At 36.4% G+C, this 17,439-nt stretch overlaps 1 protein-coding gene across 1 annotated transcript; it reads left to right on the top strand.

Annotated features, from left to right (window-relative positions):
* Positions 1–16,278: 16,278 nt before the first annotated feature.
* On the top strand, positions 16,279–16,713 carry LOC145131370 (uncharacterized). The gene has a single exon (XM_079066062.1). The coding sequence runs from the start codon at positions 16,279–16,281 to the stop codon at positions 16,711–16,713; it is 435 nt and encodes a 144-aa protein (XP_078922188.1).
* The last annotated feature ends 726 nt before the right edge of the window (positions 16,714–17,439 follow it).

Consider the following 17,439-nt stretch of genomic DNA (forward strand, 5'->3'; position numbering starts at 1 on the left):
GTTCAACTTGAGGATTTATAGTTAAACCAGATGATTTCATAGTCAAACTTTACCGATTGACAAGGCAAGGCAGTGTACTTGTCTGCACTTCATACTTCAACTTGAAGGACTCATAGTCAAACCAGATGATTTCATAGTGAAACTTTACTGATCGACAAGACAAGACATTGTACTTGTTTGTAGTTCATAGTTCAAATTTTTTGATTCATAGTCAAACCAGTTGATTTCATAGTCAAACTTTACTGATTGACAAGACAAGGCAGTGTACTTGTCTGTAATAAATTTTTTTATATAAATGGGTAATACTCACTCCATGAAAATTATCTGTGAAGTCAGTCATATTTGATCAAATAAATCAGGCGAATGACATACTGCAATTGCGGAGGTGAACGTATCATTAGGATATCGGGTACAACTAAAAACCCAGGAAGATTATTTTATGTTTGCCTATATATGGTATCATGATCTTTAGTTCCTTAATATTTACGCCCTCATATTTATATGGCAACTATTCTTATTGTCTACATTTAAAATTATAGGGACCAAAATGCGGGTTTATCAGTTGGGTTGATGAAGAGAATGACCAATCTTCTATGGTAATAGCTAAGGTAGCTAAGTCTAATAAACACTTTCAATCAGAAAATAAGAAGTTGAAGATAGCCATGGTTAGTAGTTGGGTGTTGTTTTTGGCAATTGTTGTTTACAAGTTGTAAGCTTTTTAATTTTTTGATAAGTTTGAAGTGGTAAGGTCAGTAACATGGTGTATTGTTGTTATGTTTAAAGTTTTGAAGTTGTAACGTTAAAAAAATGATGGAGTCGTTGTTATGTTTTAACTATTGAAGTTATTACTACATTACGTATGAAGTAATTATTATTTAATGCTTGATAATCAAATCCAACATTCAATTACATATATATATATATATATATATATATATATATATGTAATCCAACTACATAGGACCAACACATGATCCCCAATAAATTTTTGCCATCCTTTGACGAAACTCTAAAGCTGCATTTTTTGGGTCAATAAGTTCACGTATTGGTTGGCCTGAAACTAATTCTTCAATAAACATATAAACGAAAACAGCGCAATCTCCAACTCACCACTTTGTTGGGGGACATTTGTGTCCAAAATGAATTTCATATCCAATGGAATCCTTGGGATGTTACTCTATGCACAGTAGTTTATCTTGTCTAAATGATCTGCCACCCGAGCCGCAAATTTGCTAAGGGTTCCATCAGACTCGAATTTTTCGTATGTACTCTTACCGAGACTGTCATAAAGATGGACTTCCATTGACTCCAATCGTAGTTCCCCAAATAACCAGTGATTAGGAAATGAATGAATCGACATTAGGACCTATACAAAGTTTAAAATAATAATTATGTTCACATAACACGATACAAAAATAAAACGACAATAATGAAATTAAGTTCAAAAAGTAAATAACAGTTTACCGTATCCACATTCCACTAAGGAACCATGAAGTTTGGGTATGTAGCAATACCAGACATAAACGCCCTCCTCGAGAACATGGCAAGCAAAAAAAAAATTGGAGGCATTATTGTATACCGATCACTATCAAATCGTCTCTCCATTAACAGTCTAATCCAAATCGTTAGATGTTGCGAAAGTTATGATACTTTTGTTATTAATTAATAAATAAAAAGCAATTACAATAATAAAATAAAAGATAGTAACCGCTTCATCCAACCATCCGTTGTGTGTATGCCCAAACAACGCACTCCAAAACTCTCTATCTAATACCAAATTGTACAAACGGTGCTCCACGTTATATGCATGAAAAAAATAATTTTGTAACACAACCTCACCGCCTGCTACATAAGGTTGCAGGCACAAAACCGAGAAGTCATGAACAACAACGAATGTTGGAGGAGGAACGGGGGTTGTTGATTTGGCATCAACCTTCTTCTTTGGTCTTCGCTTTTGCTTTGGTGTCGTGTGCAACTAAAACAATACTGAAATGTTTAAATCACTATGTTTCGAATAATTCACATAAAAATGTATAACTAGGATATAAGCTTTTAAATTCAATGAACACCTCGGTGTAAGGAGTACAACTATACTTTGATGGATTTCGAAACCTAGGTCTATCGGGTGTAACTGTGACATCCTCATTTTCACGGCCAGAAAAGACCGATTTTGCTTATGCTTTATATACATCAGAGTACCTCTTTTAATAAAAATGTTGCGGAATTTGTTCCCAGAAAAACGTGATAAATACGTTATCAAAACATTTCCGAAGAAATGTATTTTTATTCATTTTAAAACATTGGGAAGTCATCGTCAATACAGAAACATAAGCATAAACAAAACTTACATTCATTATCACTAGTGATTTATATCTCCTTAATCTCTCAGTGTAATGTAACTTCATATCGACACCTGTGATACAAATAAGCTGGAGTGGGTCAGGTTGGGAAACCGAGTGAGTACATGGGGTTTTCAATGCCACAATGTTATATCATATATATAATTTAGAACTCACAAAATATACAATTTCACCATATATATATATATATAAGAAACTCTTACCCCACCCCGTTAATCCTCACAACGAGACTGTCCATACTCTCGGACCTTAAATTTTACCTTTTACTTAGTCCATACTCTCGGATCTAATCCATGCTCTCAGATCAATAATTGTGCCCATTCCATACTCTCAGATTAGGGACAAGTTTCTATGTGTAAATCCATACTCCCGTATTAATGACGAATAACTATGCCCTGTCCATACTCCCGGACTAAGGACAACTGACTATGTGTTGATCCATACTCCCGGATTAATGACATTTATCTGTGTCCAATCCATACTCTCGGACTAGGGACAATGACTATGTCTAATCCATGCTCCCGGATCAATGACATATGCTAAAGTTCTATTCTCTGAGTATAACTCACTCGTACTCGTAAGAAGATACAACCCAATATTCCTCATAATTAATTTCGGTTTACTCTTTGTCCCAAATCATCATATATAATCAGGTATGTTCTTTAGCACGTATTTCAGGCAACATCAAATAACTCGCACATAAACATATATTTTATACATCAATCAATACTTTTATTAAAATCATGTTCATAAAAGGGACTATGCACTCACTTGATAAGGTGGTGACTCGGCACTCTGACAGAACTTGGTTACTATTAAAACAATTTCCCTCGGACAAAACCTAGTATCATTACCACTAGAGTTTAGTCTAATGTTTGACGAGACTAATTAATAGTCTAGCTATTATTACTATTATATAAGCGTTAAACAATACTCTTCACCCACTATGTACAGACAGGGGCCAGACATGGAACATCGGAGGGCAGGATCATTTTGGCATATAGCACTTCTGAATCCAGCAACCCAAGCGGCCCTCCAAACCAGATTCCCCATACCGCGAGTGGTTAAAAAGATATTATAACGATACTTATATAACTCATAATAATAGCCCAAATACTCATTATAAGATCCTAATAACATTATTATGTTGAATCATAAGCTATACAAAAGATAGGTTAGGCATAGCTCACTTACAGCGGATTTTCTCGAAAACCGGGCTTCGCCGGAGCAGCGTTCCCGAGCCGAAAGGCTATTTTCTCGGGGCTTTGGGAGCCTCGGGGATTCCTTCGGGTGCTAGGGGATTTACCTAGGCTTAGGGGGGGGGGGGGGGGGTTGGGGGCTTAGAGAGAGAAAGTAGAGAGAGAAAGTGAAGTTGGGAAGGTGTGAAGAATGAGGAAACCCGGCACCTCTATTTATAGGCTGGAATCCTGCTCTACTCGTCGTGTAGGAGGTCCTACTCGTTGAGTCCATGGCCAGGTGTCACCATCTGGTGGCTTGCCTTGGGTAAAAAGCCTTGGCTCGTAATCAGCCACATCACCCGATTTCGCACAACAGCCTCCCGACTTAGAAAAATCATAACTCTCGCATACGAGCTCTGTTTTCGACGTTCGTTATATCCACGTGTAGGTAAAAACAAGATATACAACTTTCATTTAGACTCTGTCGGCTAATTCTCGACCGATCTTAAATTTAACTATAGGGGGAGATTAGACTGTTAAATGACCGCGAAGAATTCGTAACTCCATCATACGGACTCCGTTTTCGTCTGTATTTTTATTGTTGAGTTCCTATTAATGAGATCTTCAACTCTCATACAGGTCGCGTAGGCCAAAAACCGCTCGAACTAAAATTCGAGTTTCGAGCCGTGCACTGCTATGCCAAATCTTAGAAAATTCATAACTTCCTCATACGAAGTCAGATTTGGGCGTTCTTTTTTTGTATGTTCTCGGTTTAACGTATACTACAACTTTTGTTTAGATTACTAAGGCTAAAAACTCGTCTATCGTAAATTCACTATTTACGTCTCCTGATGTCGTGCTGGTTTTGCCGAAAAACTTCGACGGGCCATTACTTCTTCGTTATAACTCGTATTTCGGCGTTCTTTATATGTACGGAACCCTTGTAACATATACTACCACTTGGTTAAGATTATTACTTCTAAATAATCTTCCATCAAAAACTCATTTTTGATGCTCATTGTCTCTAAATTGACTAGCTCGGATCTACGGACGTTACAATTATCTCCCCCTTAGGATGATTACGTCCCGGAATCAACCAAACAGGGTTGTATAATGATTCTTTACGTTATGTCTTCATCCTAGGTAATAACCGCAACTTCTATGTTGCTTCGAACGAGTATCTAACTCTTGGACTCCTTGACTGCAGGTGGTGCTCGATCTTGCACCTGCTCCCTATCTCACGTTAGACTCTAAATTATGACCTTCAAGTCACAATCTCGATCCTTACTGGAGACTGCTTCTTCTTCTTAACAAACTTAAAATAAGTTCTTTTATTACTATCATGGATCGATGTGTTATGTTCTAATGACCTATCATCGTATGTTGCAACGCTTAGACTCAGGTCTATGAGAGTCAAATTCCAGAACAGACTATACCTTCCTTCATGTTCTAATGTGATATAATCACATCTTAAAAGGTAACACTCCTAGCTACATGCAACTATCGCGATACCTCTTCTGATCGCTTTGATTGTCTTTCACTTCAATCTTCTAGCTTAAGTCAGATGCTACATCGGACTCGGTTCTCTGAACCATGTAACATACTCGTCTTAGTCGGACTCAATTTGATATGACCACTAGGGTAGGAATAACAGCAATCGTCTTAGTTGTCACACCCCCGAACCAGACGGCGGAAACGTCCGGGGGCTTGTGCGTGACTTCATCTTGAAATATCATTACAGTGAATATAAATGAAACAAAACATCATCATCACCATGCATAATTTAATACAACTGCCATTGTTTACATCAAGTACAATCTTTTAAATTACATGACAAAAACATTCACTGAATGATGTTTAACAGTACACAAAACAAAATCCCATTTTCTTGATGATTCTTCTGCCTAACGAGTCCCTGAGAATACAAGTTATCTTGAAAACGTCAACATATATTATGTTGGTGAGTTCATAAGCATGTTTGATTGAAAAGTTTTGCATAGTTCGTAAAGCACCAGAAAATCCGATATTTTCTGTAAAGTGGTTTGAAAATAATGTGTCAAAATCAAGTATTAATGCATGTGTGTTTACTGCTTTTGAAATGTATAAATAAACAAAAATGTAATCCAAATAGAAACCCTGTATTTTTCTGTTGTAAGTGGAAGGTAATGTATAAATGTATTTATCCCAGAAAATCCGATATTTTCTACATATAAAAGTATCGTAATCATAAAATCCCATGACCGAGTATCGATGTATGTATGTTTTTAGTATCGTCTAGATTGGTATAAATATACCGTAATCTTTGATGAAGTTAGTCTCTATTGAGTCGTTACAACCATGCTTGATAATGACTAATTCGCCTGTCTTGACGTTTTCAGGCGCCGGTTTTGATGTAGGTAAGGTTTGTCGCCCTAGACTGGCCTAGTCTAGCTGTAGCGAACAACTAAGGCGTGGGGGGTCACCCCGTATAGATCTATACACAAACTCCCGCTCTCCCTCCAGGAAACTCTAGTTGTAACTATAGGCTACGATTGTACACTCAAAGGTGCCAACCGACAAGTCTCACTAGATTCTCAACCTTTCATACCATGTTTAATGTTTACATGTATGTTGTATGTTTTCATATCCAAAAGGTACATATATATAAGTATACGAAGTTCAATAATTATGTAAAGGTATAGTTACGATCTACTAAGAATGTGAATTTTAGTACAAGCCCAATTAGCATGTAAATGGACCACAAAGGCCCAATAACATGTAAGAGGGTAATTTGGGCCCAATAGGCATGAAAATGGACCACCAAGGCTCAACAAACATGTGACCCATAGCTCAGGCCCAAATTAACATGTAAATGGGTCGCAAGGCCCAATAAACATGTCATGGAAAAATATTGGGCTCAATATACACTTGAATGGGCCCTTAAGGTCTATTGGCCACGTAATATGAATATTAGGCGCGATAAAATTATTATCAATGTATTTCGTCCATTTGTTATTGTTTCGTTGTTTATTTTAGCTCGTGGTTTACCAGATTTATTATAAAAAGTCTCCTTTTTTGTAAAACAACATTTTTGGTCAAAAGCCTCAAATTTTCAATTAAGGCCCAAAGTTTTGTAAAAATGACACTTTAGTCCATAATTTATAAAAATTTGTAATTTTGTCCCAAATGTCTAGAAATTCACGGGTTTAGTCCAAAAATTTATATTTTGACATTTATGGCCCAACTTTGCAGAAAAGTGCATTTTCAGTCCCTTATTTGTAAAAATTGACACTTTCGGCCCAATTTTGATAAAAGTTACATTTTTGGTCCCATTTAGAAATAAATGTTATTTTCACCCCTAAATTTGGTTTATTTACATTTATGACTCAAACTTTGGTCAAATAACATTTTTAATCCCAAAACCTCCATTTTTTCGCAAGTTTGGGCCCAAAACCGTGAGGCCCAAATATTTGGCCCATTAAGCTAAAATTTGCATTTTTGGCCCTTTGGAAAGCATGTTTATCATAAAAATCCATTTTTATAAAAGTAGGACCTGTTTGATCCTTATAAAAACATAAATGTCGCTTTTTACCCTTATCTTTTGTTTTCTTGACAATTTTGACCATTAACAAAGTTTTTGCCTTAGATTTTTATATCTTAAACATATAACACTTTTAACTTGATAATATGATGTATAAGGTGTCTTAGTTCATGGATCTTAACTCAAAGTTATTTAAGATGTCGATATTTACTAAGATCTAACACATTTTTACAAAATAAACTAAGAAATCACACAAGACATGCATATAACACATAGATATACACATTTTACTTGTATTCTCCCCTAAAAATCATGTAAAAACCGAAAACAAGGGGGTATGAACTCACCTTTGCTTTGATGTTTCGGTTTTGAAGAAGAGATGAAGAGATTTTTGGTCCTAGCAACACCTTGAAGTAGTTTTCGAGCTTATGAAGTTTCTAAGGTGTTATATCACGAAATGAAGCTTCATAAGAGAGTGTTCTTAGCTTAAGGATGAAAATCAAAGACTTAAGTATGATAACAACTTACCAAAGAGTGATGATCTAGATGAGAACCTCTTGAAGTATACTTTAATTTCTCGAAAATTTGGAGGAAAAATGTAGGAGTTCTTTGGAGCTTCCTTAAGAGATTTTTGTATGCAAGGAAGAGTGTCGTGATGGTTTTTGGATCTCATAGCCAAGATTTAAGGGGAATGGGAGAAGTAGGATCCTTGGTCATTACATGAAGGGTTTGGCATGGAGATATGAGAGGTAATGCATAGATTACCTTCATATAATACTTAGGTGTCATGTTTAAGAGAATCCTTCATTAATCTCTTTCTTTCTGCTAATCGAAAGTGTACTTCTCTCATACTAGACATATTATTTATTAGATGTATTCTAAAGGCAAGATATCACTCTTATGATATCTTCCGATAGGTATCATCCACTATCGTCAGCCTTTTCATTTCCTCCATTTACTCAATTCTCTATGAGTCTTCACCATGATGCAATGTTCACGGAAGCATGTGTTTAGTGCATCGAGACGATAATATAGATAGAGAAGGTTTAGACGCTTAATCTTCCTTATTACTCCAAAAAAAGTTACATGCCAGTTCTAATATCGTAATTAAACGTTTAGAAATCTGAACACATAAAATTTCCAGATACGGTAGGCAACAGACAATAGATCCGATCAGACGATAGCATCATAAAGCATCACAAATCATTTAGCACATAAAAGGATGTTAGGCATTTTCCCTAAATAAGCTAGTGCCTATGTCTATTCAGGTGTACTACCTAATATATTAGACACACTCCTCCCGATCGTCGCTTAGCATTCTAAGTTTAAGTCTAGAAATAAATCCTTATTCCTAGTTCGCTTAAACTAATGCTCTGATACCAACTGTGACATCCCCATTTTCACGGCCAGAAAAGACCGATTTTGTTTATTCTTTATATAAATCAAAGTACCTCTTTTAATAAAAATGTTGCAGAATTTGTTCCCAGAAAAACATGATAAATACGTTATCAAAGCATTTCCGAAGAAATGTATTTTTATTCATTTTAAAACATTGGGATGTCATCGTCAATACAAAAACATAAGCATAAACAGAACTTACATTCATTATCACTAGTGATTTATATCTTCTTAATCTCTCAGTGTAATGTAACTTCATATCGACACATGTGATACAAATAAGCTGGAGTGGGTCAGGTTGGGAAACCTGGTGAGTATACAGGGTTTTCAATCCCACAACGTTATATCATATATATAATTTAGAACTCACAAAATATACAATTTCACCATATATATATATAAGAAACTCTTACCCCACCCCGTTACTCCTCACAACGAGACTGTCCATACTCTCGGACCTTAAATTTTACCTTTTACTTAGTCCATACTCTCGGATCTAATCCATGCTCTCGGATCAATAATTGTGCCCATTCCATACTCTCAGATTAGGGACAAGTTTCTATGTGTAAATCCATACTCCCGGATTAATGATGAATAACTATGCCCTGTCCATACTCCCGAACTAAGGACAACTGACTATGTCTTAATCCATACTCCCGGATTAATGACATTTGACTGTGTCCAATCCATACTCTCGGACTAGGGACAATGACTATGTCTAATCCATGCTCCCGGATCAATGACATATGCTAAAGTTCTATTCTCTGAGTATAACTCACTCGTACTCGTAAGAAGATAGTACCCAATATTCCTCATAATTAATTTAGGTTTACTCTTTGTCCTAAATCATAATATATAATCAGGTATGTTCCTTAGCACGTATTTCAGGCAACATCAAATAACTCGCACATAAACATATATTTTATACATCAATCAATACTTGTATTAAAATCATGTTCATGAAAGGGACTATGCACTCACCTGATAAAGTGGTGACTCGGCACTCGGACAGCACTTCGTTACTGTCAAAACAATTTCCCTCGGAAAAAACCTAGTATCATTACCACTAGAGTTTAGTCTAATGTTTGACGAGACTAATTAATAGTCGAGCTATTATTACTATTATATAAGCGTTAAACAATACTCTTCACCCACTATGTACAGACAGGGGCCAGACATGGAACACCGGAGGGCAGGATCATTTTGGCATATATCACTTCTGAATCCAGCAACCCAAGCGGCCCTCCAAACCAAATTCCACGTACCACGAGTGGTTAAAAACATATTATAACGATACTTATATAACTCATAATAATATCCCAAATACTCATTATAAGATCCTAATAACATTACTATGTTGAAACATAAGTTATACTAAAGATAGGTTAGGCATAGCTCACTTACAGCAGATTTTCTCGAAAACCGGGCTTCGCCGGAGCAGCGTTCCCGAGCTGAAAGGCTCTTTTCTCGGGGCTTCGGGAGCCTCGTGGCTTCCTTCTGGTGCTAAGGGGTTTACCTAGGCTTAGAGGGGGGGGGGGTTTAGGGGCTTAGAGAGAGAAAGTAGAGAGAGAAAGTGAAGTTGGGAAGGTGTGAAGAATGAGGGAATCTGGCACCTCTATTTATAGGCTGGAATCCTGCTCTACTCGTCGAGTAGGAGGTCCTACTCTTCGAGTCCATGGCCAGGTGTCACCATCTGGTGGCTTGCCTTTGGTAGAAAGCCTTGGCCCATAATCAGCCACGTCACCCGATTTCGCACAGCAGCCTCCCGACTTAGAAAAATCATAACTCTCGCATACGAACTCCGTTTTCAACGTTCTTTATATTCACGCGTAGGTAAAAACAAGATCTACAACTTTCATTTAGACTCTGTCGGCTAATTCTCTACCGATCTTAAATTTAACAATAGGAGAAGATTAGACTGTTAAATGACCGCGAAGAATTCGTAACTCCTTCATACGGACTCCGTTTTCGTCTGTATTTTTATCGTTCAGTTCCTATTAATGAGATCTTCAACTCTCATTCAGGTCGTGTAGGCCAAAAACCGCTCGAATTAAAATTCGAATTTCGAGTCGTGCACTGCTATGCCAAATCTTAGAAAATTTATAACTTCCTCATACGAAGTCAGATTTGGGCGTTCTTTTTTTTATATGTTCTCGGTTTAACGTATACTACAACTTTTGTTTATATTACTAAGGCTAAAAACTCCTATATCGTATATTGACTATTTACGTCTCCCGATGTCGTGCTGGTTTTGCCGAAAAACTTCGACGAGCCATAACTTCTTCGTTATAACTCGGATTTCGGCGTTCTTTATATGTACGGAACCCTTGTAACATATATTAACACTTGGTTAAGATTATTCCTTCTAAATAATCTTCCATCAACAACTCATTTTTTATGCTCATTGTCTCTAAATTGACTAGCCCGGATCTACGGGCGTCACAGTAACTTCGTTGTCATCAAAAACAAGATCATCAAAATGATTTACGGTACTTGTAATTATTACATCTTCCTCTAACACTTAATTAATAAGATATAATCATTAATAAAAAATGTATGAATCTATTAACAAACAATAAAATAAATGTAAGTATAGCAACCTGTTTAGCTTCATTATCATCAAAAGCGAACACATCATCATCAAATCGATTCTTACTCCGCCCCGCTTTGTGTACCCTCTCGTCCAACTCCTACATAAAAACAATATAATTATTAATGAAAGGCGCCTTAATATTTAACAATTTAAATTGTATTTATAATATATATATATATATATATATATATATATATATATATATATATATATATATATATATATATAACCTTTTCGTCTTCAATATCACCAAAAACATTTTCATGGGCATAATTTTTATTCATCGCCTCATCTTCTAAAAACTACATTTTCAGCTATAAGATATTAACAAAAATTTACAAAATTGTTAACAAATTATATCATAAATGTAGGTTGTCACTAAACTTTGTTTGGAATTCTGCAGGTTCCTCAAAAGTCATGTTGTTCCATATGCTTTCATTATCCACTTCTTCTACAAACACCTTAGTAGGTTCTCGGTTCATAAACACCTATTGCTCAAGTGCATGTAGTCGTTTCAACACCTCCTCTAAGCTTGGTTTCCCACTACGTCCACCTCTATCGTGAGAGCGACCACTAGAAGATATACTAGACGAAGATTCGTTTTGTCTCCAAAAATGGTCCTGTACTGGGGATGGAACTGAATTTTGTTCACCATATACATACTCTTAATATGACATATAATAAGAAGACGCCATCTCATCATCACTCGGTGACATGCAATGTCTTGGTCGCCGTCCCTCTTAAAACAATTTAACATATTAAAAATGCATATAAAAGTGCAATCATGAATTTTTTTTAAATTAAAATAATATTTAAAAACCTTTGTCATGTCAAAAATCTTGTTCACATCAACCCATTTCAAATTTTTGGTACCACTCCATCGTTTGATCCGAGGTGTATCTCTGTTTTTCGTAACACAATTTGATATTGCCATATTTATACATACTTCTAGGCAATATTCGAATACATTTTTATACATATTTTTGGTTATTTGCATGGAATAATGGTACTTATAAGATTAAATTGTATTTTGCAGCCAAAATAAGTCATTTTGAAGAATAAGGACTAAAAGTGGAAAAAGAAGAAACTTTGGAGGCTTGGAAGATTAAAGAAGATAAAAACCCACGAAAATAGCTGGATCCACGTCGTGGAACTTACTTACACGACGTGGAAAATGAAATTCTGGAAGATGAGTACGCGCAAAGTTGAAATCCTTGCCCGATAAGGATTCGTCCAGGTCCACGACGTGGAATGTAATTTTATGACAACTATAAATACTCTTGATCTCTACGAATTTAAGAGGTTGGCTGGTGAAAAAAGGTTTCCAGAAGTCGATATTCAGAAGGTTAGAAGGCCAGGAAATTGGTTTGAATACCAAGGAAGAAGAAGAAGTTCATAATTACTTTCTAGTTGTGGTAATTTACAATGTTTTTTATTATGACTTGTTTATGTTTATTTGTTAGAATGAGTAGCTAAATCTAGCTGCTTCGGTTAGCTAGATGAAGCTGGAACTCATGGTTTGTTTATAAAAACTTAGACTTTTCTTTTTGGTTAATGTCTTGTGTTTGATTGATTATACCTAGCATGCTTAATTTGATACTAGATTGCTTTAAACTCTTATTTTGTGTAGTTAGTGACCATTAATCTGCATGAATTTGAATACCTAGTAATTTAGTAAACATTAGATTATTAGAGCTAAGATTTTGCCAATATTAGATAGGTAATTGAAGTATTGAACTTGGTTGTGCTGGAGAACTCATATTATGAACATAATTGTGTTTGTTAACTCAATCTTACATAGCTCCAATTCTACTTAATAGTTAATTATGTGTTAAATTATGTGTGACTATGCATAGATCTACATGAATTAATTCAACATTAGTTAATTTGGAATTGAGTTTCTGATAATATCTTAATTGGTAACCAACGAGATTAATTTAGAGTAATTATTTTAGCTAATTAAAACTGTTCCCTGTGTTCGACGCCGACTTACTTAAACTACATTACAATCCAACTAGGTACACTGCCTAGGTGCATATTGGTTAGTTAAGTTAGTTAGGAAATAAATTTAAAATTAGTAGGTACTTTTGTGCACACCAAGTTTTTGGCGCCGTTGCCGAGGAACGGCTTATTTGATTGTTCATTTATTTGCTTTGAGTTAATAGATCCTTTTTGTGGGGTAAAACCTGCAAAAAGGTAATTTTCTGCCTTAATTTTTGTTTCAGGTCTGAGACCACGACGTGGACCTTAAGTCCACGACGTGGGTTCAGTTAGGAAAGTATTTTTAGTATTTGTTTATTTTTCGTTTTTTTTCAGATTTACTTTTTTTTTTGTTTATTTTGCAGTAGTTCATGACCAGAGGTTCCAACAAACCTTTGGTACCACTACTTGAAGATCCAGAGTCGGCCCTTCACAAAAAGACAGATAAAAGCGTGAAAGAAGACCATCCACCAAAGAGCTCACCATTTAAAGACCTTAAATTAGTATTTGGAAAGAGGAAAGGGAAGAAAGTGGGAAATTCAAGTACATCTTCGAAGGACAAAAGTAAAATTGAAGATTAAATACCTAGTCCACAAGAATCTGAATACGAGAGCGAACCTGAATTCGAATTAGAGAAAAGCGAACCCGGAGACGAGCCAGAAAGGAAATGGCAAATATTGCAGATATGTCCATGGGAGCATACAAGAAGCGGATAAGAGACGATGCTAGTCCCGGTCTAGTACAACCTACAATTCCCTCCACTGCAACATTCAAATTGAAAGGACACATTCTGGCTGCACTTAAGGATGTACCATTTTATGGAAAGGATCATGAGGATTAAGGATGAGATTTAGAACCAGAAAACAGGACCGGAACCGGAAGCGTTAGAACCGGAATATATAGAACCGGCTCCGATTCCGGGTTTAATATTTTGCTTTATCCGGGTTCCGGGTAATCCGGGTTTGGGTCCATCGGGTCCGGGTAAACCGGGTCTAAAAACCGGAACCGGTGTTAAGAACCGGAACCACTTTTAGGGCCGGAACCGGTTTTTATGAAACATTTAAAAGATGCATATCTCATTCGTTTCAACTCCGATTGACATGTGGTTTTTTCTAACGTGTAGTTTAGAGTTTGTACATAATTTTAGCCTATAATTTTTCCATTTTTACTTTTATATTCATTGAATTACAGTCCCCCAAAGTCAAGATATCAAAGCTGAAAGTTTTTAGTTTTTCAGTTTTTTTGTATTTTGTGAATGTTTTAAAACATGCATATCTAGTTCGTTTGAAGTCGGATTGACATGTGATTTTTTCCAACTTGTAGCTTAGAGTTTCTACATGAGTTTAGACTATAATTTTGTCATTTTTGGATTAATATTCAATGATTTACAGTCCCCCGACGTCGGGATATCAAAACTGAAAATTTTCAACTTTTTGCTATTTGTTTTTGTACTTTGTATTCTGTGAAAATGTTAACAGATGCATATCTCATTCGTTTAAAGTCAGATTGACATGCGGTTTTTTCCAGAGTGTAGTTTAGAGTTTGTACATGATTTTAGACAATAATTTTGTCAATTTTGGTTTCATATTCAATGAGTTACAGTCCCCCAAAGTCGGGTATCAATATGAAAAATTTCAAAGTTTAACCCACTAAGTAGTATGTAATTACAAAAAAATTCCAGTTTTTCAGGTTATAAACCCACTTTATCCGGTTCCAACCTACCCACTTTGATGTTTCCGGGTTTTCCGGTTCTAGACCCACTTTACCCGATATCGTACCCGGAACCGAACCGGAACCAGTTCCTATATACCGGTCCGGTTTCCGGTTCTACAAATTCCCGTTAACCGGTTTCGGGTTTTCCGGGTTCGGGTCCATCCGGTCCGGGTTTGGACCCACTTTCATCCCTAATGAGGATTCTTACAAGCATTTAGATGAAGTCAATGACATTGCGGACTATTTCAATATCCCAAATGTTCCAAGAGAAACCGTGTTGTTAAGGATGTTTCCCGTTACTTTTAAAGGAGCTGCTAGAGATTGGTTGAAAGCACTTCCTCCCGGTGCAATTAATACTTGGGCACAAATGCGTGAGCAATTCTTGGAACAATTCAAAAATATCTAAACTCAAGAAGGCAATAGCCAACTTTGAGCAAAATCCGGGTGAATTACTTTACGAGGCATGGGAGCGTTATAAGGGGTTGCTAAGAAGGAGCAAAATCCGAATGGGAGCATTATAAGAGGTATCTATCTTTTATGACGGGGTGAATGTCATGACAAGGCAACTCCTTGATTCTCAAGGACCACCTACTAAGAAAAATTCGGTTGAAGTGAAGGAGTTGATTGAAGAGTTCTCAAAGCATTCTCGTGAATACCATAACCCAAGACATGATGGAGCGAAAGGAATTGGGGGAGGCAATTCTAAAGACATGGCTGTTGTACTAGCTATCCTTGACACCATGGATAGAAGAATGAAAAAAATGGACCAGTCAATTCATGCTATTAGAGTTGGATGTGAAAGATGTAATGGTCCACACCTGACAAAAGAATGCCACTTGGATGAACATGGAAATAAAAAGGCTCAAGTTTTCTATTCTAGTGGGGATAAATATGATGAAGATTGGAGAAAACCCAAGAAGGAATGGTTGCCATATAAAGAGTACAAGAAGCAAAAAGAAGAAAAATATAGGCAGACAGGCCGAGGCTTCTACCAAAAGGAACAACCACCAGCCGAAAAGAAAGTTGACTTAGAGAACGTGTTAGCTCGTTTTATGGAGGCTTCTGAAAAAAGGCACGATGAGACAGATGCAGTGATAAGGGAATATCAGAATATCATGAAGGAACAGCAAGCTTTGCTAAGAAATCACCAAGCATTGATCCATAATATTGAAGTCCAACTGGGTCAACTAACTACTCTCGTACAAGATAAATTATCTCCAAAAATCCCCGAGAAAAATCCTCAATCGCATGTCATGGTAACAGAAACAGAAGAGGATACTATTTCTGAGTTCCTTGAAGCATTAGAAGTCGACCCATCTCAGTCTGAACCAAAGCCAAAGAAGTCCAAACTCAAAGAAAATAGAGTTGCTGAAACACTGAAACCACGACGTGGAGATCCAATTTTCACGACGTGGAGATCCAATTTCCATGACGTGGATCAGGTCTGATCAGCGAAATTTGGATAATGTTCTTACTTATCGTCCTCCTTTACCGTTTCCTTCCGGAGCCAATTTCCATCCACTGGAACAGGAACATATGAAGTTGATGCAACAAGTGAAGGGTACTCCAATAAATACCCCTTTCATTGATTCGTTATCTAAAGTTCCTGAGTATGCCAAGTTCTTGCAAGATTTAATAGATACTCGCCAGCAATTAAAGAAAAATTACAAGGTGATTCTAAGTGAGAAAAGTTATAACGTAATTATGGGAGAGTTACCAAAGAAGATGGGAGATCCTGATCGCCTCACTCTTCCATGTGAATTTGGGAATAATCTGAAGACTTATGCATTAGCTGATTCTAGGGCTAGCATAAATCTAATGCCTTACTCAGTTTATCAAAAGCTTAATATTCCAAAGTTGAAGGCTACGAAAATGACAACTCGCATGGCCAATCGTTCAGTGACATATCCGAGAGGCATTGTAGAAGATATCTTGGTTAAAATTGGAAAATTCGTTTTTTTTTCCAATTGATTTTGTCATAATGGACATGAAAGAAGATCATAATGTTTCAATCATTTTGGGTTGCCCTCTACTTAATACTGCTAGTTCCTTGGTTGATATTCGTGAATCCAAGCTTACCTTGAGAGTGGGAGATGATGAAGCTACTTTTGGAGTAGAAGATGGTTTCCAAGGAAGTGATGTTCAAAATGAAGTTTTCAATGTCGATGAAGAGAATGAACTTGAAGAATTAGAAAAGCTTATGGAAGAAGAGATTCGAAAAATCAACTGCACCAAACCAAGAGCATCTATTCCTATGGTCTTTGAATTAATTGCTTATAAAACTTCAACATCTTGGATGAGTGAAGATAGTGAAGAATTGGTGTCCAGTGATGAAGAGGAAGTTACTTCTTAATTAAAGAGTTCGAATGTGGATGAAAAGTTGGTGCCCGTGGAGCTTAAAGAATAAGAAGTTAAATATGTGGAAAATAAGGGAGTCAAAAGAAAGCTCAAAGAAGGAGATGTAAAGGGTAAAAAATGAAAATTCCAAAAAGGCGTATCTTAGACGAGTTCAAGCTTATAAAAGGAAATGGAAGGAGCAAAAGGTGCAATTGGTGAAAGATACTCCGACTAACTCAACGTAAGGTGGCACGGAGTACGGCTCAAGACTCCAACAAAAAGAAGCGCTTCTTGGGAGGCAACCCGAGCTTGGTTTGCATTTCTTTTCGTGTTTGAACTTAGTTTAATTTTTGCATTTTA

This window comes from Lactuca virosa, chromosome 8, assembly GCF_052849685.1.
Source record: "Lactuca virosa cultivar CGN04683 chromosome 8, Lactuca_virosa_CGN04683_v6, whole genome shotgun sequence".
Classification (NCBI taxonomy): Eukaryota; Viridiplantae; Streptophyta; class Magnoliopsida; order Asterales; family Asteraceae; genus Lactuca; species Lactuca virosa.